At 41.1% G+C, this 26574-nt stretch overlaps 1 protein-coding gene across 1 annotated transcript in view; it reads right to left on the reverse strand.

The window, feature by feature from the left end:
- Window positions 1-26574, reverse strand: part of ctnnd2a (catenin (cadherin-associated protein), delta 2a) — a 192811-nt gene that overhangs the window by 144302 nt on the left and 21935 nt on the right. Inside the window, exon 3 of the mRNA XM_034560079.1 lies at window positions 3207-3319. Within this exon, the coding sequence (XP_034415970.1) occupies window positions 3207-3319 (113 nt within the window). The remainder of the gene's footprint in view (window positions 1-3206; window positions 3320-26574) is intronic.

The following is a 26574-nucleotide window of genomic DNA, read 5'->3' on the forward strand; positions in this document are numbered from 1 at the left end:
GTTTTTTTAGGCCTACTGTTTTATCTAATAACAAATCCATCATCGTTTATATTCATTATCTTGAAATATTGTGCGAGATTAAAATCGAAGTTCTTAAGAACAGTCTCACATGATAGTGAGGACTTGCACAAGGATTATTATTCACAAAAACACAAACACACCGCATAACAAACTAAATCGAATATAAGCCAAAAATCCAACATAGTTTAGTCATATTATGTACTTGTATAATATGTCTACGGTGATTTCATCAATATTACATTACATTACATGTAATTTAGCTGACGCTTTTATCCAAAGCGACTTACAATAAGTGCATTAAACCATGAGTCCAAACTCAGAACAACAAGAATCAAGCAAGTACAATTTCTTCAATAAAGTTAAACTACAAAGTGCAGTAAGAGACATTTAAGTGCTACCAAAGTGCTACTACGGCGCTACCTTCCCTGTTCAAGGTATAGTCGAAAAAGATGTGTTTTTAGTTTGCGACGGAAGATGTAGAGACTTTCTGCTGTCCTGAGCTGGGGTGTACGGTTTGACCATGTCCCGGATGTAGACCGGACCCGATCTGTTCGCAGCACGGTACGCAAGTACCAATGTTTTGAAGCGGATGCGGGCGGCCACCGGTAACCAGTGAAGGTTGCGGAGGAGCGGAGTAGTGTGGGTAAATTTCGGGAGGTTGAAGACCAGTCGAGCAGCTGCATTCTGGATGAGCTGTAGAGGTCGAATGACATTAGCCGGTAGACCTGCCAGGAGGGAGTTGCAATAGTCCAGCCGTGAGATGACCAGAGCCTGGATCAGAACCTGTGCCGCCTTCTGAGTGAGAAGAGGTCGTATTCTCCTGATGTTGTACAGCATGTACCTACAGGAGCGTGTTATTGCGGTAATGTTGGCAGTCAGGGAGAGTTGACTGTCGAGTGTCACACCGAGGTTCCTGGCAGTCGGAGTCGGAGCCAACACTGAGTTGTTAAGGTTAATAGTCAGGTCGTAGGTGGGAGCGCCTTTTCCTGGAAGGAGGAGAAGTTCAGTCTTGTCAGGGTTAATTTTCAGGTGGTGTGCGGACATCCACTGAGAGATGTCGGTCAGACAGGCAGAGATTCGTGCTGCTACCTGTGTTTCAGATTGGGGAAACAAGAGGATCAGTTGGGTGTCGTCAGCATAGCTGTGGTAGGTGAAGCCATGCGAGCGAATGACAGAGCCGAGAGAGTTGGTGTACAGAGAGAAGAGAAGAGGACCAAGGACTGAGCCCTGAGGGACCCCAGTAGTCAGAGGACAAGGCTCAGACACAGATCCTCTCCAGGTTACCCGGTAAGAGCGGTCGGTGAGGTAGGATGAGAAGAGTGAGAGCGCAGTGCCTGAGATACCCAGGTCGAGGAGGGAGGAAATAAGGATCTGGTGGTTCACTGTGTCAAAGGCAGCGGAAAGGTCTAGAAGGATAAGGACAGAGGAGAGAGAGGCTGCTCTAGCAGTGTGAAGCTGCTCAGAGACAGCAAGGAGGGCAGTCTCTGTTGAGTGGCCTGCCTTGAATCCAGACTGGTCGGGGTCCAGAAGGTCGGGAGCAATAGACTGGAGAATGTGAGACGGGATTGGGTCAAGGGGGTAGGTGGTTGGGCGGGCAGAGGTTACCAAGGTAAGAATATACTGTAATATACTGTACACTCAATAACTTTGTCTTTGATGTTCGTGCTCTGGTTATTTGTAAATGACTCCTGGCTTAAATAATGGAACTTCAACACAAACACAGGAAGCTCTAAACTTACACCAAAAAGTCTCATTTGAGACTTAGCTGGTTCAAAAGTGCCTTTTTCTTCATCATGCTCTGTTTCCACACTCAGGGTTGTGTACTTATGGAATAAGCTGCCTGAGGGAGTCAGAGGGATGCTGAATTTGTATGAATTTGTATGTATGACTCTTTGACATCACAGTAAAATTCATGCAAACATTAAACACACACACACACACACATAAGCATGCACACGCATAAAACTAAAAAATAAATAAATAACTTTCTGACTTTACTTTTAGTCAGTAATTTATTTACAGGGTGGCTAAGCCTGTATGAAGGAGAATGTGAAGGGACAGTGATTTAGTGAGAGATACTTAGCCCAACGTTTGAGCGGTTAGCATAAAATCCCAAATTAGCATGCAAGTCGCGTTCATCTCCTCTCATCCATCCACCCTTCCCTCATATTTGCTCCCTCTTTCATTAAGAGCTCTCTTTCCCTCATCTGAAAATGTATTTGGCAACAGAAAGGTCAGACTTATAAATGTGGAACATAATTAAGTATTTTGAAGGGCATCAGGGTTGTGGCTAACATGCTAATTAATGTTATAATCTGATTAAAGGGGTTCCAGGAAGAGTAATACTTAAGGTTTGAGTAATACTTAAGGTTTGACCCATGTCTCTGTGGCAAAGCAAAGTCTCGAAGAGAACTTTTTGTATCCATGGTACATGTGTGGGTGAAGGTGTGTGTTGTCACACCCTTGCCAAAGTTGCCGAGGCTTGTGTTGACGTGTCTGTTATCTGGAGCCCAAGGCAGCTATAACGTTGTGTCGGTGCTGTATGTGAGAGTGTGCGCGCTTGTGCATTTGTTAAGAGTGTTATCGCGTTCTCACGTTGTTATGTCATGCGTGTGTCTTTAAAGCGTGTGTCTGTAAAGCACCCCGCAAGTGTTATTTTGCCCTGTGTAACACCATCTGTGTGTATTTGTACTCGAGCGCGAGCACATTTATCCCTGTGTGTGATTTCGCCTGCAACCTCGTTGTTGTTCCAATCCATCCAGCTGATGAATGCACCCCACAGCAGGGGGAACACTGTTCTTTTCCAGTAGCATCATTCCACAGATCTGAGGAAAAAACACCCAGGGTGTGTATGCTTCAGTGTGTGTGTGTGCGTGTGTGTGTGTGTGTGTGTGTGTGTGGAGTTGAAGGCATTTAATGGTGCCGTCAGCGTTAGTGTCATGAAGGACGCAGAACCTATTCCATCAAACTCTAAGTTAAGTTTTCACTTGTGCACGGAGAGTCTGGGGTGCTGGCCACACTTGCATGTACACAATCTTGTGTATGTTAAAGGAAGGGACATTATGACCCCCAAAGGCCCACGTACACACACAATGTGTCTTTTTTTACACTAATAAAGACATATCCTTTCCACACAATAACTCAATCGCCACAAACAAAAGATGGTGTGTGGGCTTCCATGTTACCTGATGCTGCTCATGCTGCCTGCCTCTGATCCCAGTTTGCATCTCTCCAGCTGGGTGGCGACAATCTGACGCTCAGCCTCAAGTTCCCTGGTCAGGCGTTCAAACTGAAGCTCCTGAAGACATAGAGGAATACAAAGTATGGGTTAGACAGAGCAAGAAAGGGCTTAAAAGAGGGAGAGAGCTGAGGTTCTGCTGGGAAGCTCGGTGTGAAAGTTTGGAACTGGTCCTATAAGGCTTGCTAGGAAATTGAGACATTATCATTGCAGGCGGTGCTTACTAGTGTCATTCTTTAATCTCTGCGGCAAGTACTCCTATCTTTACTTCAGATACACCAAAACAAAAAACTGTGTTTTATTTCCCATCTCATTGGTCATTGATGGAGGGCGGGTGGGGTGGTAAGACTATTAAAAGCATAGATATCCTTTTTCAATGTATGATAAGTAACCTTTGAAAACCACCCGACAACACCGGAAACGTATCTCAATGTGAATCATAAGTTGCTTTGGGAGTGCAACCTGCTTGTCTTGGGAGAAGTGAAGTATTGTCAGACGCAGATCATGGAAAGAGCTTAGGGCTGGATGACAGCTATGCGACAGCTAAAAATGAGGTGTGATCATTAACATGAATGTGATTGACAGGTGAGAAAAGGCATGTGGCAGAGTGACTGGTTGAAAGTGTTCTAAATGTGTGAGCAAAAAAAAGTATTTCATTCCCATCCGCTGTGAAATGCGGGCTGGTTGTCAATTGGAGTAGTTGAAGCACTCTACCTGAAACTGGGTTACAAACTGTAAATCCGTCTAATGACGATTTTTGTGGAATTCCTTCATGAGATGTGTTTCTTATTTCCATAAGCGTTGTTTTCCTGTTTGGTGCAACATGATCACATATGAAAAGTGACAAATTCTTTAAAAAGTTCATTAGAATTGTATGTTTTCTCCACGGTAGCTGAAAAAAAGAAGTCCTTTGATACCGTAATATCGTCTTTTCCTCAGGCGGGTTTGTGATGTCGTTTTCTTAACGCACCTAGCTGTTCTATTATTCTCCTCTACATACGTAGTCATTATGTATAGCTACAATATCGATATTGATGTATTGGTTATAGTACATTTTCTCACAAATATTTAAAGGCAGCTTTTTGGCACTTGTTGTAATAATACTAACAATACTGCAGTGATCCTCACTGGATAGTGGACTAGATGTGAGGGGAAATCATATTGCAAACATATAATACAAACTACAGATCAATGCAATACAACTCAACAACATACGGACAATGTAAATTACTTTCCAATAAAAATTATGTAATTCTACTGTTTACATCACAATAGTTGGCATTAAGAAAGAAATAAAATATATCCTGCCAAGATTACTTTTCAGAATTTTCTCTCATGGTTTTAGAAACTGCAGTGCAGTGTTTAGTTGTGTGATACGTACTAAAGCTCATCTTCAACCACATCTTATTCAAATTTGGACTTCATGGATACCCCAATGAAGACACTTGTTGAGTTGTTGCTTTTTTCTGTCTCTTCTTGCTGAAGGTTTCATGGATGGAAGATTACCCCTGAATGCATTACCCAACCCTTTTTGTGTGTGGATCCGTGTACATGTGTGTGCATGTGTGTGTGTGTGTGTGTGTGTGTGTGTGTGTGTGTGTGTGTGTGTGTGTGTGTGTGTGTGCCAATGCATTACTACAACTAAGTGGCTTACTGACAGTTCCATATCATTCATCTAGCTATGAGCCAGCCAGATGAGATTTCAAGCCAGCATTCACTGTGTGTATGTACGTGCATGCATGTGTGTGCGTCTTGTATTCAAGTTAATCAGAGCCACATGGACGCAGATCAATAGTGCAGTGAACTCCACCCCACTGAAGATAATGTGCATGTCCGACCGAGTGCATGCGCGTTTTGCCAGACCCTGCGGAGAGAGAGAGAGAGAGAGAGAGAGAGAGACTGTGTGTGCGAGTGTATGCTGGTTTGATTGGTTTTCTCAAAGCCATTTGAAGCTCTGAATGTGTTGATCCCCAGTCGCTATCTTGAGTCTCCAACCTCAATCCCCTCTCCTCCCCAACACTACAGAGTACAATGCAATTCATCTGCCTCTCTCTGCCTCACCCCTTTTTCAAGCACGCTTACAGCAACCACTTACTCATATGCACACTCTTTCTTTCCCTGGTTCCCTCTTTTCCTCTTGTACACACTTTAAGGTCCACGCGTTCTCCTTCTTTGACCGTCCTAACACATACACACACACACACACACACACACACACACACACACACACCACACACACAAGTGCCAAATGCAAGCCCCCCTGACACAAACATATTTAGTATTAGCAGTCGTTTATTGATCACTACAAACTCTGGTATATGACAACGTGCAAGTTCACTTGCTCAACATGCGAAGAGAAACCTCATGCAGGTGAACAACAAAGTAGCGGGCTCAGCCACCCCTTTGATTTGCAAAGTGCGGTGACGCTGGGAATTTGAGCAGGGTCTATTAAACCCCCTGGACCTTAATTCTAAACTACAGCTTTGTTTCCCTCTCCTCAAAGCCCTGCTCTGCACTCCACAGCAGACTGCTGTGTCACCTTGTTTGCCACTACTGCAACAGTTTTAAATCCTCATTTAATCCTCAAAAATAAATGCACATCCCTGCACCTAAAGAAGCATTATACTAATTGATGATATGTAATACCTCAACGGTAAAGTATCTTAAATGCCTTCAACATCATCAAGGCTCTGTAATGTTTTGAGAATAACTCAAAATTAGGCTTTTCGCACATCTTTCGGCTCAATAACAATGTTGTCCTGCTGTAAGGAAGACAACCAAGCTGTATCTTTGCTGGAATGTTACCTGAATGTCATCTAACTGTAGTCCAACTATGCCAATGCTGGATCGCCATATAAACATAACACTGTGATCCCACCAATGTCCAAATCAAGGGATAAGATGTGTCATACATGTGTGTTTTATGAAAAGCCCGCTGTTCTGCCGATTCCACAAGTTAAAACTTAATTGCTAAACAATCTGTTTTCTGCGTAGTAGTGTAGTGTACCTTGATATGCGCATGCAGCACAGTTCAATAGATCCAAATGAGTTGGGATGAATTTCCACTGTTGCTCCTTTTGCTTTGTCTCTGTGTTTCTATCTAAATGCACAAGGTGTGGGATTTCACTAAGTTGTGCATGTGTGTCAGCGCCTCCCTCTTATGAATGAATAGGAGACAGAAAGCAGCACCCACAGTCAGCCACAGAGGTCTCTATGGCAACTGTAGAACCACATCCACCACCCACCCTCCCGCCATTATAAATTAGGACCTGACTCCTCACACACATGGTCCCTGACCGTTCACATACCTGCACACAGAGGTATTTGTGTCTTTCTCCAACAAAAAGCAGACCAACACCTGCATGGAAGTGACCAGTCTCCTCAAGTTATTAGTGAGCAATATTCACTTGCCTGTCACTTCGACATTTATATCATGATGCAATTATTGCTAATTACACAGCTGCACAGCCATACAATGTTACAGCTCTGTGCACTTTCAACTTTAAATTATATATATGGTACGTGCACTTATTGTACATGCAGTATAGCATAGCAGTGGCCCATGTATTAGAGCTTTAAATGGGACAAATGGTAGCCGTCTCTCTCCGTTTAAGCAAAATTCCCCACTTGCCACCATAAAGACACTGTGTGCTGCCTGTGCGTGATTGTCTGTGTGTGTCTATAGATAAGGCCCAATCATTATAAAGTGGCCTATGGGCAGCTATTAACAGTGCTGTTTTTGGATAGGAGACAAAAGGCTATCAAATAGAGCTATGACCTTCTAGTTGAGAAGTAACTCTCTCTCGCTCCCTCATTCTTTTCCTCCCTTTCCTCAATCAGTGAAAAGGAATGAAAACAACTGAGATGAGTAGAGTGGGAAAGAGGAGTGTGAATAAAAAGGTCACTCTCCTCTCCGTCGTGACTCCCATGCATATTAAAATTCCCCACGCGGTCGCAATCACCCCCGTTCATCCTTTCTAAACTTACATATGTGGTTCATGTAGCCTATGGTTTAAATTTATCTGAGATTCATTTCTCACCCCGTCCCTTCCCCCTCTGCCCGTCTCGTCTTGTCACTTTAATGAGTGTGGAAAGTCAACCAGGAGTCAGGAGAGGAGCAGGAGGAGGAGGAGGGGCGCAAGAACGGGAGGGGAGAAAAAAAAACTGAGTCGAGAGAGAAAGCGAAGTAGAAAGACAGAGGAGACTGAGACGTCTCTGTTGATGAAAGTCACATGAGATGATGGCCGAGGGAGAGACACCTGATCCACTCCATCTGCATGTGCATATGTGCGCCAGAAAGAGAGAACAAGAAAAAGAGAAGAAAGGAAACAGATTACCAGAATGGCCTGGTCGTGTTTATGACTCTTTTCTTTCTCAAACAATGCAGGTATTGCATGTCTGCGACTGAACACTGTGGTTTACTGTGACCTGCTATGATGGGGCATGTGTGCGTATGTTCCTGTACCTCTATCTTCGGGAGAACAAACACCAAGTTGTTGACCTTTGAGTGAAGTCTCCTGGATTAGGTTTTTCTCCAAGGATAACTTTGATTAATTGCAACTTTATTAGTATTTTCGTAGGTTTGCTTGTCATTCATATTTGTTATTATCATACTGTAGTCGCTGAGGTGATATCTTAGATTTGGGGAAAAAGCAACATCGCTAAAACAAATTACGCAAGAAACTCAAAATATAATGAGAAACGATGTTAACAAATTGAACACAGTTCAGCCAAATTTTTGGAGAGAAAAGGGAAGACAAGAGGACAGTAGTCACTTTGGTTCAAGTTGTAGTAAACAGTCATTATCCTTTAAAATAAGAGCTGATTTCAGATTATGCATGCAATATGAGTGTCAGGAATATAAGGACAGAATGTGCAGTCAGCGTGGGGTCCTCATATAGAGGGAAGAACAAGAACATGTATATGTGTGTTTGTGTGCAGAGCGCCAGCAATGGTTGTGTATCACTGTTCATGGGTGTGCATCTGTGTGTAGGTGTGTACACAGGTGCGCTAGCCATCTGGCAAATGGTGATACTAGACAAAGAACTATTACACAGCTCAGTTCTGGCTTCATTCTGCATCAAGCTAGCTCATTAACAAATATCGTTTTCAATAACACATGATTCATTATTGTTGTACACCAGGGGTACTAGTTATTCCTATCGCAGTGATGACTGGCCATTTCTGTACAAGCGACCTTTGAATTAAATTACATTTACATTAGTAGAAAAACCTGAGGGGTGTTCTTTAATGTGAATATGGGTATGGCAGTGACACAATGGACAGTAGCACTTCAGTACTACTGATGATAATAGTAAGGGTTTCAATTTAAACAACACAAATATAATATACATAAACAACACACGAATACATGAGCGTATCACTGCAACCTCCATCAATACTTATTTAAATAATAATACAAATAATGATAACAATGAAAGAGACCATTATTTTGAAAATGAATCGAATTGAGTCATTGACTACATGCAAGCCCAAACAAAGCATGCATCAAGACACTGCTCTCAGGGTCTCATTTATCCTGGGTCGGATAACTCGAATATGTTAGCTGTGAAATAATGCAAATAAGAAAACATTAATGTGGAATTCTGTGGGATGTTTCCAGTAATTTCTCCGTGAACATGGTTCAAAGCAAAAAGAAAAGGAGGAGGTCGAGGAACTGAAAGAAACTGTCACAGTGTTGTTTACTTAAACTGCAAATACATCTTTAACTCTATTTGCCTTAATGATTTTAAAAGAACGTTTCAAAACAGCCTAACAATAAAGCCTTAATACTTCAATACCAAATCAGGTCCTGGTAGACAATTCATTAAATCTGACATTTTAAGGTTCTATATATACGGGATTCAGATCATCAATATAGCAAACAACCATTTACAATTCACTGCAGTAAGACCGGTTTGGCTTAACAGTGTAATCCAATATCGATGTCTGTGTGTGTGTGTGTGTGTGTGTGTGTGTGTGTGTGCGTGTGCGTATGTGTGTGTGTGTGTGTGTGTGTGTGTAAAGTAGCATTACCCAAGTCAGAGTGTTGAAATGGCAGTAATACAAAGAAGAAGCTTTTCAAAGTCACAGCTCCTTTGAAGTAGTCGTGTAGTCAATACAGTGTCTTTGGGGTATGTGTGCTGTTAAGGTCTGGGTTCTCTATGTTCTCTTTGTGGAGCAGGGAGTGGATGATGTATACAAATACTGACTTGGCCCAAATCATGAAGAACTCCCTGTCAAGTCGCTTTTGAGCCAGATTTTGGCCTAATTGTTCTCCTTAGAAGAATGCATTTGACTTTACATTGAGCTATGTAGAGAGATCCTTTGTCAGGGAAGGAGGACTTCTTTCATTTAAATTCTGTCTCTAGGTTGTCTGGATTTTCTAAGAAGGCAGCTGACAGTAAGTGTTTGCAGCCTCTACCTTTCCATTAGTAACATATGCACAACCAAAGGTATTTTTGACAATGTATTTAATTGTTCCCGGGTTTGATTCGTGTTAAAACTGTTTTAAGTGTTTTAAATGGGTTACATCTAATGCATGAGTAATAAGAAAAAAAATAGGACATCACTATTAATCACATTTTAAGATATTAAAGTGTTTTAAAATGGTGATTAATTCACTGTCAAAGGAGAACTTGTAACCTTTGCTCAAAGAGGTGTAGCAAAACTTCATAACCACCTGGCATGCTTTGCTCTGAGTTTGGAGTATATTTAGTTCTACTCAAACGTTCAGTGAGAGTCCTGCTTCTGAGTTGTTTGATAAATATGAGCCCAGGATTAAAATATCTCTGGTCCACCGAAAGAGTACATCAGGAAAACAGCTTCAAAGACGGACAAATCAAAGAGCCTTGTCACTAAACAGTTGAAAATAAGCCATTCACGAGGCTGGGTCCAGGCTAATGGTTTGACACGAGATGAAAAACACTGAAAATGTTTACCATATTGTTATAGCTAAAACCTCTAAACCTCTAGCGTAGCACCTAGTGACAACCAGAAGAATCAGCTGTATCTGTTTGTATTTGGGATTTTAATGCTAACTTAAAAAACTGCACAGACCTGAGATGTATTACTGCCAACAGCTGGGCCATAACAGTTTTATATGCATTATAAATATTCAACACACAAACACAGCACTACTCTGACAGATCTCTCCTCGTTAAATTATTTAAGGGCTCAGTGGGCAAAATGAAATCATCTCACTCTTAGTCTCCAATTTCGCTCTCTCCCTCACACTGTCACTATCTCGCACTCTCTCCTCCTCGTTCCAGGACGACTGTCTCTTTCTCTTTGTGTTTTGCGTGTGCACACACGTACATGTGTTTGTGAGTTTGGGCCTGTGTGCTGGAGATAGAAATCACTGAGCAGAGAAAATAGTTTTTGGGGGATTTTAAACGTAGGATGGCAGACTGGTTAACACATACATGCAGTCACACACACACACACACAAACACACACACACACACAAGATAAAACATCACTCTGTGCTAATTATGGCCATAGTATAGCTTTCATATGTCAGAGTTACTTTATAACAAAATAAGAGGGAAAAGGGAAATGAGATAAAGTTTAACGATGGAATAAAAGGCAAAAAATGCTTTTACAGATGCCAATATCGTATTTTTGTAATTGTATAGCCATGTTTTAGCCGTGTTCAAAAATATAAACGCACCTTTAACTTTTTCATTACATAATCGGGATTCAGTGTTTTGCTCAAGGACACTTCGGAATGCGGACAGGAAGAGCCGAGGATTTAGACGCCACCCTTGGGACTAAAAGCTGTCCCAATATTGTTCCTGAGCCAAAGCGCCCCCTAGTTGTTTAGCATATGGTGTCAGGTTTAGAGGAGCAGTGTGTGATCCAGTGGCAATTAGTGGTGAGGTTGTATACTGCATCCAATTAAATACCCCTCTGCTCACGCCTCCCTTTCCAAGAATGTCGGAGAGCTACGGTGGCCTTCAGGTAACCTAAAGGTGCACACAGCATTCTCCAGAGCCAGTGTTTGGTTTGTCCGTTCTGGTTAATTGTAAAAAAACACGGTCCAACATGGCGGACTCCGTGAAGAGGAGCCGCTCCCACGTAGATACGAAGGGCTCATTCTAAGTTAGCAAAAAACAGAATGATTCCTAGTTTCATTTGATTAATCACTAATGAAAACAGAGTTATTATTATAATATTTTATTTCCGCAAGTAAATCACTGGTCCGTTAATGCACACGTGCAACCCATTGACAAAAGTGTCCTCTTTGCTTTCATACTTTAACATTAATCATTCTCTCATCCGAGTGCACCTGTTGCTCTCTGGCCTTTTTAAAAATCTGGTCCTTGCGTCCTGCTGTTTTGAAAACACCAATAGAAATGTTCATTGTCAAAACTCAGTAGGAGCAGAATCTAATTGGCAGTCCCCTGAACAATCGCCTCAGTAGCAGCCTTTGTTAATGTCATTTGGTTAAGCCTATTTTGCCGAGCTCTTGAATGCCTGCATGTGTTCATTGGTGCGTGTTTGATTGAATGTGTGTGAACCTGTCCACGAAGTGCTACAGTGATTAACTCCTTCATGATTAACTGTCAAGAGTTACACATTTAGTTTTTACAAGTGGAGCACAAACTAATGCCTCTGAATACTGTGACAACGTTATACTGTTAACTTGTGATAAATTGTCTAATTAGTGTGCATTATATAAAGGGAGGCAATTCATTACCCTGTTCCCACTGTAAATACTCTCATCCCTTTTATTTCCATTTTCTCTCTTGTAAATTGCCAATTCAATAATACTCTGGTGGTACGGTATGTAACATTAAATAATATCTTCATTTACAGATACGTTGGGTTCTATAGCTTCCCTTGGCTGCTACCAGCAGAACTATTTCTACTCTTTTCTGTTGATGTCAGGATTGATGGTGTGGTAATAATAAATTGATTAAAAAAATGAAGAAACTGCTTCTTTCATTTCCGTGACATTTATTGAGACCACATTCATTGTTAGACTAAATAAATGTCACCAGTGTGAGAAGCACAACATTCCATGTTTGTTTGTTTTTTTCATTAAGTTAGTCTATCACTCAGTTTGTGGAACTTGAGGAAAAAGATCAATGTTTTTAATAGATCAGTTTCTTTCCTTCTTTTGTTGCTGTCAGCATCTTCTTTCCCAGTTCAAGAATGGGACAGACTCAAAAGTCTGACTCTAGAACCTGCTGCATTATAATGACCACATGACTGCTATCCCTGTCACACTCAGGAGACAGTATGCTCCTATGAGGTTTCAGATGTGTAGCTTATGTGAAGGCTGCATTCATGTAGTTTGTGGGTGTTCTTCTATAAAAGTTTCTTCTTTTTTTATAAAACTCCAAAACCTTTCACAAAGAGTAGGCTAGTTAAGAAGCTGATTTCGCTTCATATTAAAAACAACTTTAACAAATAATTAGAAAAGACTACTTGATCAAGGCCTTATTTGAAAATGAATGAAATTGTGAAATCCCACAGATATTAAATTCTAATTCATGAAGTATTACATGTACACGTTGATCCAATTTGATCCAATCCTAGTTTTCTTTCCTTATTTATTTATTGTGTTAATCCATTCATTAGTTTTAGTTTTTAGTGCATTCAATATTTTCAAATATAGAGTATATAATGAATGTCAATTGAAGTCATATCTAAGGGTATAAAGCAAATGGCATATTAAAAAAGTCATTAAATGATTGTTTTTTACATGTGGGCACCGAGCGATTAACATCAAGACAGCGTGGAGGCTAGGAAACCGAGGTTGTCAGTTTTAATTCTTAGACTGGTTTAGAAAGTGTATCAAATCAATTCTTTATTTTCTAATCTGGCCTAATTAGATCTAAAACATTTAATAAGCCACCGTGTGAGTGAGTGTTTGTGTACGTGCGTGTTCTCATGCACGTGTGCAAGGTTACATGCACATGTAAGTGTTGGCTGTTGGCTCCATGACAGCGTAGAAGACAGCATGATTGGGTTCACACTTCGTGAGTATGGGTTCGGGCACAGACAAAATGTCACTTGGAAAATGTCACTGCCTAAATGCCATTGCAGCTCTGTGTGCGTGTGCGTGTGCGTGTGCGTGTGTGTGGATACATGGCCCAGTAAGCAAGTGTAAACAAGCTCCAAACAATGTCCGATTGGCAGCATCACCTTTCTGACAATGGATCAATGTACTAATTGTTAAGTGTTTTTTCCAAATTCGCTGATGAATCTGCAGTGTTGCAGATACTGGCAGACAGTTACAACATCTGGCTTCAATTGGCATCTTGTTGGGCTCATGTAATGCACATTTTGGGATGCATTTTAAATAAATACCGAGAAATGCTTGTTAATTTGAAGTCCACATTTTTTGGAGCGTTTCGATAAGATAATTTTGTTGCATGGATTTATTCCATTTGATATTCAAGAGACAACATGTCTTCACTCATCTGGACGATCTATATCTAGGTGGTGGCCTTACGATAAAAGGAATGGTTTGTAACCAGCAGACTGCAATTTTGAATTTCTCAGACAAGCTGGGACATTCTGGGCAAGTAAAGTGAATGTGTTAACACTCTGCCTTCTCTCAACACTTACTGGCAGTGTGCCCTTGAGCAGGGCACTCTCTCTCTCTCTCTCTCTATCTCTCTCAGGGAAGCAGCTCCGAGATATAAAGTATAGCAGAAGAATGTGGCTGAACTGGGTAGCTGCCAGGTGAGACTTGCAGTGCATAAATATGTATTAGGGGCAAAGCCGGATAAAAAAAAAAAAGCAAGCGTGCTCAGCAAAACCCTTCCATGAACAAACAGATATTAAAAAACAAAACACAAAATGATTCACCCAGAAAGTGTCTTCCCTGCATTCTCTTGCCCCCCCACCCCCCCACCCCCCGCCCCCTCTCCTTGTCCTCCATCTCCACCACATGATGTGACAGGGCACTCCAGAGAGGCCCCAAAGGTCATCCATCCGCTGGCAATCACAAACACTTGTTTTGATAGATTAGTCTGTGCAAGCACACGCAAACCCCTTGCACAGATCCGGGCCGACATATGCAGACACATACACAAGGGCCTGCTCAAACGATACACACAAGCATGTCTGCCCTTAAAATTGGTTTAAAGAAAGGCGAGCCAATGTCCACCGGAAATCAAAAGTAGTCAAGACAAGTAGTCAATAAAATGCCTGCTGACCAGCCCTGTCACCTAAAAATGACGTTCCCATACAACAAAACTGTGTTGTGAGTTATATTTCAAGGGAAACGTATTTAGTCGTGGATTATGTTGGCTTTTAACATATCACAAATAAGTCTCGAGTGAGTCAAAGTCCGCACAGGGAGCAGGTCGGTGTGGTGGGTGGGTGAAAAAACACAGGGCTTTCACCCAGGACACTGTTGGTGAACAAATTACTTTTGTTGCCTAAACATAACCATGTAGTATTTCTGTTGCATAAACCTAACTGTTGCTGTGTTTTTGTTTTGTTTTGTTTATATGTTGTAGTCATTTCAAAGGAAAAACTACGTATCCCTAGAAACATACTTGAGAGTGCAGTTTAATGAAATGGGAGCATTATTCTGTAGGAGTCAGGGTTGTGCTGACAGGCAACGCTGTCGACATAAGTGCAGGTACAGCCAATAAGCTTGAAGGCTTATATATGAACGTATCTCTTGTGTGAAAGACAGCAGTTGACCACATGCTTATTTAATAGATTTGAAGAGAGAAAAAAGAGAAACAAGGTAAAAGGGGTATCTACAGTCAATGGCGAGCCATTTATCAGCACATAATGGGAACAAAGGGACATGTGTCTGTTTACACTGTCCTCTTGAGGAGGTAGAGATGAAGAGTGGGTGCACACACATCCACACACAAACACACAGTGAACGAGTGCAAGCATCACCGCTGGAACAGTGCATCAATGCTACACCCGCTGAAAAGGGGAGGAAGGTGAGCAGGTGGCTGGCTACTGAACCATGTGTCTATGTTTGTGTAATCTCATGTGTACTGTAAGATGGCATGCTGTCTGTGTGTGTGTGTGTGTGTGTGTGTGTGTGTGTGTTCATCAGTCTAGCTATTTGTCCATTTGTCTGCACAATTGAAAGTATATACAGTATGTTTTTCCTCTGCACACGTGGATACGTATGGACATGAGTGCAGTGCGCGTGTGTGCAGGTACACGTCGGCATTTGAGTGTGTGTGACTGTGCGTATGTCAGATACAGTATGTAAGTGCCTAAGCCTAAACCAGAGCGACAAGCATGACAATGATCGAATCTTAGACAGGCCCTTCGGCACAGTTTTCTATGATGGGCAAAGGGCTTAACAAGCGTCTCTGCCAGCTCCTTTCTTTGGAGTTCATTCACAGTGTTAAAATAAAGCACTCGCATTTCCCACAAATCAAGAGGTGTGTGGCCTATTTAATGTGAAGTGAATCGACACCGACACAGTGAAACCTAGAGCATGTTGCGGGGTGAAAAGTGTATACAAGCGCGCATGTGTGTGTGTGTGTGTGTGTGTGTGTGTGTGTGTGTGTGTGTGTGTGTGTGTGTGTGTGTGTGTGTGTGTGTGTGTGTGTGTGTGTGTGTGTGTGTGTGAGTGAGTGAGTGAGTGAGTGAGTGAGAGAGAGAGAGATCCAGTCGGTAATTGCAGTAAACTGGTAAAGATATTCTTAATAATACCTTCGCTGAACCCTCACTGTTTCCTCCTCCCCTCTCCACTTCATGTGTAGGTAACGGCAAGTGCTTGTGATTGTCATACTAAAATGTCAAGTGCTCCTTTTCAATTGGAAGGTAGTGGCCTTGTGAGGAGGCCTGTTTTAAACAAAAATGTCACTTCCATCAAGCTTTAATCCTCCCGTGGCTCCATTTGACCGGTCATCTCATTACCTTTACAATGTCGAAGATGCCAGGGAGCCATTTCGTCTTCCGGGTTTTTGCTATTTTTGTTTCAGCTACAATTTTAAACAGAGCATTTAAGAACAACTTGATTTAATTGCATTAAAAGTTCTAAAAAACTGTTCTAAAAATGTGTGCATTCAGTAATTAGTTTGCATTCTCTATTTATTATTGAGAACAAAGCAATTGACTATTCACCTTGTGTATTTTTTTAAAGTGTGTGTCTGCAGGTGTTATGGAAGAACGGCCTTCTCAAAGCGAGTTTCCTCGGCTGAGAGCTCGGTCAATCCGAATCGATGGTTCCGGTTACAATTCAAATTATTCATATAAAAAGTATAGTAAACACAATTACAAATTGAATAACTCTTCATAGTATGACAAAGTATGTTTCATGAAACAGGGCCTTAAATACATCCCATCTCCCAGCACATCGTCCGTGGTGTGTTCAATGGTTTGCGAGAAAAGCCGTTGATTCCCCACAAATCTCAAGTCTTGTTTCTTTGAGAAAGTCCTCCTCTTTCTCTTTGTCCCCAATTTCCAGTTCCACGATTGGATATTGAATCTTTTATTGCTCCTCTTATACTGTTTTCTTACCAGTCCTGTAGTGTCCTGTTTCATCCTACACCCCCCTCTCTATTGCACCTCACATTCATGAGCATGTCCTCTTCTCTTTCACGGATCATTGTCTGACTCCAACTCTCATAACTCATTCAAATGATTCTCTTTGCTCGACTCACCCAGTGCATTCAAGGTTATTCACTTGTTTATAGTTGCATAATACATTATGTGCTCTGTACTTGATTTCATTGATTAATACATTCAGTGCTCTCTACCTGGTCTACTTGCATAATACATTCAATTTCAGTTTATTTTGTATAGCCCAATATCACAAATTACAAATGTGCCTCAGAGGGCTTTACAATCTGTACACGTACGACATCCCTGACCTTTGACCTCACATCGAATCAGGAAAAACTCCCCAAAAATAACCTTTCACAGCGAAAAAAGGGAAGAAACCTTCAGGAGAGCAACAGAGGAGGATCCCTCTCCCCGGATGGACAGATGCAATAGATGTCATGTGTACAGAATGAACAGCGTTACAAAGTTACATAAACACATTACATGAATATGACAATGTATGAATGGACCTCCAATCCATGAAACAGAAGGAGGTAGAGAGGAGGGGGGCGGGGCGATCAGCAGGGCCAACGCGGGAGGCCGGCTCACCAGGCATCCTGTGATATTTCTGTGATCTAACCTACTATTACATTCAATGTCACTTCTTTAATATAATCACATACATTCAGTATTACTTCTTTAATATAATCACATACATTCAGTATTACTTCTTTAATATAATTGCATACATTCAGTGTTATTTCTTTGCAATGCCCAGTAGCTGCCACTATGAGCGCTATTTAGACTTAGTTTTCTCACACAGGCAATGTAATGTCAACCATTATCATTCATGTTTATAATAGTGCTTATGCACTGAAGGAAATACACTCTATGAGTAACCCAGTGTATCCTATTCACAGTGTTTCCCTGGCACAGTCACTATCCGTTCTACCATGACATGTTTTAGTTTTTTAAGACTGAATAGGAAATCAGATTAACTGCTTGTTTTCAGTGAATTGGAAACTTTGATGATTCACCGCTATGAGAGGCGTTATTTTTCTGCCGGGATGCGGAGCTGAACTGACTGCCATTTGCCACCACGTGAGAAGGCTCCCATAAATCTGTAAAAGGCTGCCGCTACCCTCATCTCTAAATCAAACAAATTAAATACATCAAGAGATTTATTGTTGCTTTTAAACTACTCGGATGAGCTTATGAGCAGGCGGTGACGGTCGTGTTTGGGGCCTTACGATACCCTGAGTAGGCGGTGGGTGTGAGAAACGATACTACTGTCTGACTCCTACTCCTGACTCCAATGTAATGTTTATATGCATGTAAATCATAGTGCTGGATTGAGACATAATGCTGCTTAATAGCAACCGGTGGCAACGAGTAAGTTCTCTGCAGAGGTGTAGTCAGTTTGCTGTGTCTTACCAAGTGCACAACATACTTGAATATTATCAGTAGACTGAGTGGCAGTTTGAGTCCTCATTGAATCACTCATTCATGTTGTTATCATGTAAGCCATGAAATGGAATAACTTTTGAGCTTTAGAACATCCATTTATACAGTCATAGTCATACAGATTTCACTAAATATACCACTGTAACATAACTCTTAAGCACATGCCACATATTTGTCTTTTTCATTGATTGTAAAGAATTTCCACACCAAATTATTAGCAAAAATGCCTGATCGCTGTCCATGGTGCTGATCCAGGTACTGCAAGGAATTATGTATTTTACAGTGGGTGTAGTGGTGTGTCTGGGCAATGGGCACCACTAGAGTCATCTCTGGGGAAGTAGCACGCCAACTGATAAACCCTGTAGGACCAAAGGTAACGAATGCATAGTGTGTGTGAGAAAAGGAAAAATTAGGTGTTAATAAAAAAGGTAAGAGATCCATAACAATGATGTCTGTAAGCAGGATATGTGTTGGTGTTAACACATTTTTTACAGACCTTGTGCTAAAAGTATCAAATTACATGCTGTCCCATCCCACGTCTTCCGCGGAGACGTGTTGCACTACGACGTACCGTTAGGAGTGCTAAAATGCTTTAACAAGTATGATCATAGTGTGGGCAAAGTGCACTACTTATACCTCCAGGTACGCAGTAATTCCTGTTTTTTAGGACTTCTATTTCTCCCAGTTGCTCCTCTTTGGACTTTAAACACTATGATCGAGGTAGATCAGAGACTACATGACCACGCTCAGATGAAGACACGGACAAACTGCCGCAGAACCACAGAAAAAAAGCCCTCTGCTCTACACAAACATTCAGAAAAAAGACACACATTAATAATAATAATAATAATAATAATGCATTTAATTTATATAGCGCTTTTCATAATACTCAAAGACACTTCACATAATTAAAACATCCTAAAAGCTAAAAATAAATAAATAAGAATAGCTAAAATACAGGTAAAACAAATAAAACAAATAAATAGGGATTTTTGAGTCGCTCGGACCCTGATAAGAAAGAAAACAAAAACAAACAATCACACATTAAAAGCCGTTCTGAACAGGTGGGTTTTGATTTGCGATTTGAATGAGGAAAGATCAGTGCAGTCTCGGATGAGTTTGGGGAGAGAGTTCCAGAGGGAGGGGGCAGATATGGAGAAGGCTCTGTCACCCCACGTCCGGTGCTTGGTCCTATGTGGGATGGACAGGAAATTGGCATCAGAGGAGCGGAGCTGACGGGATGGAGTGTGGTGGTGGAGCAGGTTGGTGAGGTAGCAGGGGGCCTGATTATGGAGGGCTTTGTGAGTGATGAGAAGGATTTTGTATTGGATCCGTTGTGGGACGGGGAGCCAGTGAAGGCTCTGGAGAACAGGGGTGATGTGATCACGGGAACGGGAGTGGGTGAGCAGGCGAGCAGCAGAGTTCTGGATGTATTGGAGTTTGTTTAGGATTTTGGAAGATGTGCCATAAAGAATACTATTGCAATAGTCAATTATGGAGGTGATTAAGTCGTGGATTAAAGTTTCAGCAGCAGATGAGGAAAATAATAACGCAAAGCAGCGGTCAGATAAAAAACAAAACAAGCACAATCACAAGGAATGCATTCCTTTGCTCTCTCTAAGTACCCACACATACACACACCGAGTAAAACCTCTCTATATAGTACATCTGTTGACTACATCTCTGGCCTTTGAGCGGGCCTTCTCATTTGTGGGATTGTGTACACAAACAGATGTAATCTCTGAAGGCAAACAGAGAGCTGACGACTCCACCACTAATTGGCAGCAGAGAGGCTGTCACTGAGTGGAAGACGAACACTGTAGCCACGTCATCTCATTAGAAAGAGAGAGGGGACGGAGGGTGGGGGGTCTGGATGCAAATTAAAAAGGCACACAAACGAGTAAATACATGCACATATATGCATAGAAGTCCTGCATTTAAATGTACAATTAATAGTTATATCAAATTGTAGTTAATTTGCCCGTTTGAGTCAATCAAAGAGTGACACAGTGCAATCACTACTGGCATGTGCTCTTTATCCTCCATACCGTCTCGAATCCAAATCAGTTCACAAGAATAAATACAAAACATCTCTCAGCTTTCTCTTCAATTTGCTTTTTTGATAAAAAATAAAATCACCCTTGATCACTTCTGCACCTGCACGTTGGTCTCGTGAAGAAATACATGTACCCACGGAGGTGAATAAATACAATACTAGTTGTATGGAGACATAGAAGAAAATAGAGACCGGTAACCAGCTTTGCACTGTGGGATTTTCTCTGTGGGATTTTTACTGTGTGAGTGTGTTGGATGCCGAGATTCATATCAGATCAACTCTTATACTGATGGTTGTAGGCAGGATATGTGGAAAAGTCTTTGTGGGCTCTAATATCGCTCACAGGATTTATGAATCAAATCCATGAGTCAACACAGGTGGCGAGCTAGGAAGTGAAGCGCTTCCTCTCATGGCAATACAACACAACAAAAATCAAGACTTTGAAATGCATTCACCCGATGACAGTCCCATCATCATCAATTTAGATTATTTGGTAATGTATGTTATTTGTATATATATATGGTGTCTGGTTGTTCATTTGTTTTGGTTGTGGGCATTCATGTGAGTCAACAATGGGATTTCAAGTTGGAACATGAATGAAAGCAAATAGGCTTTTAGAGTCATTCCCTCCTCTTGCTATTTTTTTCTTTGTATTATGTGTTATCAGCTTGTCTTGGTACATTGTACACATGTTATGAAGTGTACACTTTATTGTATTTTAATCAAGGATATAGAACAAAGTCTTTGTCAAACAACAATATGCACAAAGAGTAAAGATGTCTATCTCTTTAAGAATACCACAGGGAAAAGTGTACACGGACCACAGGATATTCAGACTAGATCTGTATCATTAAATAAAACCAGGTTACAATGATTTAACTAATACAAAGAATATTGGTTTGATTTAGTGCGAAAGCCGACAACCCCAGAACCCATAATGTCTCCACTTTGATGTACATGTTGCTTTTGAAAGGTGAAGACAATTTCCACTATAAATATCTGGGTTTTTCTTCCAGAGCTTCAAATCACCATTAATCAGGTCTCTAGTTAATGTGTAAGAATAAAAATACAATTTAAACATGTTGTTTCTGCATTGAAGCCAATTGTTGAATCTGACTTGTACTATTAAAGGTTCTTGTAAAACAGAAAGCTTCATCTATTCAGCATGTACTGAGTGGCCAGCAGCCTCTCTCCTGGCAGCATGTACATATGTGACATTGTACTCATGGATATGTTTGTAAATGTATTTATGTGAATCCTTTTTTGTGACCACATGTTCACACTGAAAAGACCCCCCAGGCCAACCAATTTGTCTCATATGACATAAAGAAAGCTCGTAAATTTGAGAAATGACATGCAGCGGCCAACTTTGGTGGCTCACCACGCTGCATTACCAGGCTGAGGGTTCCTCCAGTGTATCTTTGCCCATATTTTGAAACACGTGTGTGTGTGTGTGTGTGTGTGTGTGTGTGTGTGTGTGCGTGTGTCTGTGTGCGTATGTGTGTGTGTCTGTGTGCGCCTTAGAAACAGCAAGAGGAGGTTGTTATCTGTCACATTTTTCTCTACACTCTGCAATGCATCATTAGGTAGAAACATGGCTCCCGGCCCCCCTATGAGCAAGATGAAGGCTAGAAGGGACTGACGGGAGGAGGGAAGGGAGGACAATAGTGAGAGAATGGGAGTAGAGGGGAGGAAAAGCTGCAATGGATAACAGTAGGGGGGGGGGGGTTATGTACACAGATGAGATGCAAGAAAGTGAAATACAAAAGGAAGTGGAGAGAAAGAAAAAGGATTGATTCATGTCATTCATTTCTGATTTGAATATTCTTATGTTTATTAATGTAACTCTCAGTTTCACAAGTTCTGTTTTTTCTGTGGATTTCTTTCCAAATTGTGTATTTGTGTGTATGTCTGAGCATGTAGCTGTGATGGTGACAATTTCACAGTCTAAACCAGTCTCACAAATAAACTCTATTCTTAGGTTGACTGATTCTTAGATTTTGAAAAGATTAAAGCATGCCAGAACACCAAACACACTCTAAACCTATGTATGTGTATTCAGTACATACATGTGTGTACGTGCACATGTTTGTGCACAAACTGTGTTTGTGAAGTATCCTTTTAACACTGTCACCCACTGAGAGAGTTGTTCATGGTGGAGGTTACCCACAGTGCATTGCTCTGTCAGTAATCATGGGGGGGGTTGATGACTTACTGTCATCGCTTTGATGCACAGCATCACATTGCTTTTGTCTTTCTATTACTCTGAGAAGAAGTAAAGGGACGGATAAACAAGGAGAGAGGAGAGAAGAGTTACGGTGAGATGAGGGGATTTGAGAAACGAAGAGGAGAGCAATAGATGAAGAGAGGGGTGGAGGGAGAGAGCGAGAGAGGGGGTGAGAAAGAGAGGTGAAGGACGGACTATAAACAATGTCTGCTTTAGATGCAGTTTGTCCCTTAGATTTGTCATCTGACACCATCCCTCACACTCAGCACTTTTAGTGGAGAGGGACTGCTGAGTGCTACCCCTCGAGAGGTGGGGAGAGCACAACCACACCAGCTCACACATCGACATCTACTCGCACAAATGCACAGGTAGCATCTTCACAATGTTCAGCGAAAGTTGCAAGTCTTAAAAATACACAGAATTTGCTCCTGTATCACTGTTTGAAACCAGACGTTTCTCTTCTTAAACCCTGTCAATAGCAACGGCTCTTATTAAGTTGAATAAAATAAAGCACCATAATGAGCATAATGCATGTTTCTGAAAAAGTGTACACGTTTCTCATCCTTGGTAAGAGAAGGGTGGAAAGAGGTCACCGAAAGCAAAATACTTTGGTTGGCAGCCAAACCAGCGCCAAGTTCAACACACCATCTGCCAGGACAACATATTGAACATTCTTTATGCAAAGCAGCAGCCATAATCAGCAGCCATCTTTCTGCTCCTCAGCTGAGACATTAAATATGACTCTAAATAAAGCCGAATGTTGAAGGAGAGCGAAAAAGAAGTGGTAAAATTGCTGGGGGGGGGGATTCAGCCTGCCAGAGATTGCAGAAACACCCTGCTTAAGAAATGAAAAAACACTGGCAATCAAACGTAGGAAAAAAGAAAATGTGAAAGATATAAAATACAAATCACCTATTGTAAACGTTTATCTTTTTCATTCCCCTCCTGAAGTGGATCCAGCGAGCCGAGAGAAAAACTGTCACAGTGTCTGAACAAAATTGTCATCTTTGTTTCATGACTTCTCATATTGTGGACTGGCTGTTAGTGATTATGGCATTATTGATCAAAGCTGTCAGAAACCTTCAGGTAAATTACAGTTTGAACACCTCCTCAACCGCCCACCTCTTGTGGGAAGGTGAGCCGCGAACACCACTGCATGTCCTCTGGTTCTTGAAGCAGTCTCTTTGCAATCTAGTTTGTTCAAACAGTTCAAGCCTGGGAGGAGAAGAAATATAATTTCATAAATCCTCTGTAAATTAAAACATGAAGGATTGACGGCAGAAAGTTAATCCTGCTGTGAATAGCGAAAGGAGTGGGCTATGGAAAAATAAATAATATTGGCAGAATTAGGACACAGTCCACTGTATACACAGTAGAGTACAGGCAAGCAGTTCCTTACTGTATATGAACGCAGGCAGTGACACACCCACAGACAGATATACTAGGGTGTGACATCAGTACAGGATAGAAATAAGGTGCAATACTGCATAGACAGACACTTATTGTAGACATATATACATATATATATATATATATATATATATATATATATATATATATATATATATATATATATATATATATGCAGGCTCTTTAAAGTTTTTTTTTCTTCACTTTACTCCCCTCCTTATTCTTTTTAAAATGTAATTTCCTAAACCATTATGAATGCAGAATGACATTCATGAGCCAGTAAATGACCTTCAAGCCTACTGCAGATCCATGATAGAGAAAAAAGCAACGACAAAGAAAACAAAAGGCAAGGCAATAAATCTGTTTCATTCAGAGTGGATGGCTGAGTCTGCTGCTCTGTGCGGGGTTATTGCTTTGCAAACCCATGCGGCTGATATATGGAATGGGTGGATATAGTTGGAGTGAGGTCGTTGATATGTTTATTGAAATGTCACTGTGAGTTGTGGGTGTGTACAAACTCTAGCCTGAAGAGGGCTGTAATGATGACTCAGCTTAATTGTGCGTGTTTGTATGTGATGTGTACCAATTTCTTGCGTTATGTCAGACCTGAGTTAAAAAACGAATTTGCACATGATTCATAGTAATCTTGTAATGCAAGATGACAGGAATACAACATATAGGAAAGTACAATGTGTGCCAAGGCAATAGTGTATGTGCAAGAGATGGCTACCACTGTATTACTGGTTTAAAAATATCATTGCTGATGCTGCCCTGGGGTAAAAGCGTCTCCACTTACTTCTCCTAATGGGTACATTCAAATACTTCTCTCCGGACATCATGGACTGTATATCACACAACTGTATAGCAAGGAAAACACAACTTTCTTTAGGATGTCTCATGTTGTTTTTTGTTTGTTTGATTCATTTTTTTCAATTATGAAGGCAGTACCGGAGGTAGAATCACAATCTTGTCACAGCAGAGATGAGGCCAAAGCAGGATGAATATTTGAATACATTATACACACACACACATCTGCTGGTAAAGCTGACCAATCATCAGTTTATTATTATCCATTTGAAAACAGAAGAGCAATAGGAAGCATGAGATACCCTTCCTGTTGATTACCTCATATATTAACAAACAGCATACATGCATGAATGAGCAGATAGCGTCCCTCCTTTAAATGAATACACATTTCAGGAGACATTATTACTTCTGCTTATTGTCTCCAAGTTATTTCCGAGGACAATACTATCTGTCAAGCTATATCAAGTGGCCACAAAAAAATGTGTTTCCATTCCCATATTATTGTCTCTTTCTTGTAGGTGTCTTTACTGTAAAGATTAAACAGTTGCATTCACTAAGTCTTGTTTGGGTACATTTAGATTCACACACTAATGGCAGCACAGTAAATTTAAACTGTTCGACAACATAAACTGAGAGCTGTATAAAATGATCCTGCTCTATCCCCCTCAATGCAAGCAGGTTATTTCTGAGTCACTACAACAGTGGAAAGAAATGCTGGAATACCTCCGCTGTCTTATAGGAAAATAGACCACTAAGAACGATTGGAAAGTGCCATTAATATCTGACATCCTTTTCAATGAATACATTTCATAGATGGTGCTTGACTTTTTCTTTAATTGTTTCTTATATTCTATCTCAAGCTGTCTTTTGTCATACAGGTCCAGATGATAGGTATACAATACCTGTTGAAGAGCAAAACGTGATTAAGGAGTTATCTGATGTGATTACCACCAAGCCAACCTCTCCTTTCCCACCATGCTCCTGGTTTCATGTTAGGTGGTGTTAGGTGCAAAGAGCAGCCTTTTAGGGCTTCAGTTATCTAATTAAGCCCTCGATGGAAAGCACTTTAGCTTTTCGCATTTGCTCCATAATGGGAGAAGACAATAAGGGATGGAGAATCATGCCAGTGCAAGCACCCGCATGTCTGTGTGTGTGTGTGTGTGTGTGTGTGTGTGTGTGTGTGTGTGTGTGTGCGTCTGCGTGCCTCTTTGCACATGATACAACAGAGGAAATGGCCAGATAAAATGAATCCACACATATTCATCTTGTGTTTTGTTCTGCAATCCTCTGAGATGGGGGGATCCTGTTTTGGCTGTATCTCAGCTTGTCCTAAATTTCTTAATTCCTTACTTGTTTCTCCTTTTGACTTCCGTTATCCATCCATCCAGTGATGGTTGTTAACTCACACTTATATAGCGTCTTTCTAATCCTCTGACCACTAAAAGTGTTTTACACAACATAATTTACCTTTGTTCACACACACACACACACACACACACACTCACACACTGATAGCACAGCCTTCAAGAGCAATTTAGGATTCAGTATCTTGCCCAAGGACACTTCGACAGGAGTCAGGGATTGAATCGCAGATTTTCCGATTAGCGCCCCACCTCCTGCGCCACGGCCGCCAAATCCCCCCATCCATTTGCATGCAAATGTTTATCACACACTTGTTTGTTTCTGGAATAGTCTCGTTGATTAAAAAATTAAATAATTGTAATTGCAAACAGAGGCTTAGCTTTTTTTTTCTTTAGCTACAGTAGCTTCTTATCTTCATCTTGGTAACGATATTTTCCCCTTATTTGCTTTTTGTCTTCGTCTGTCATTGCTTCCAATATTCATCTCTGCCTCCTGCATTCA

This window comes from Cyclopterus lumpus, chromosome 20, assembly GCF_009769545.1.
Source record: "Cyclopterus lumpus isolate fCycLum1 chromosome 20, fCycLum1.pri, whole genome shotgun sequence".
Taxonomy (NCBI): domain Eukaryota; kingdom Metazoa; phylum Chordata; class Actinopteri; order Perciformes; family Cyclopteridae; genus Cyclopterus; species Cyclopterus lumpus.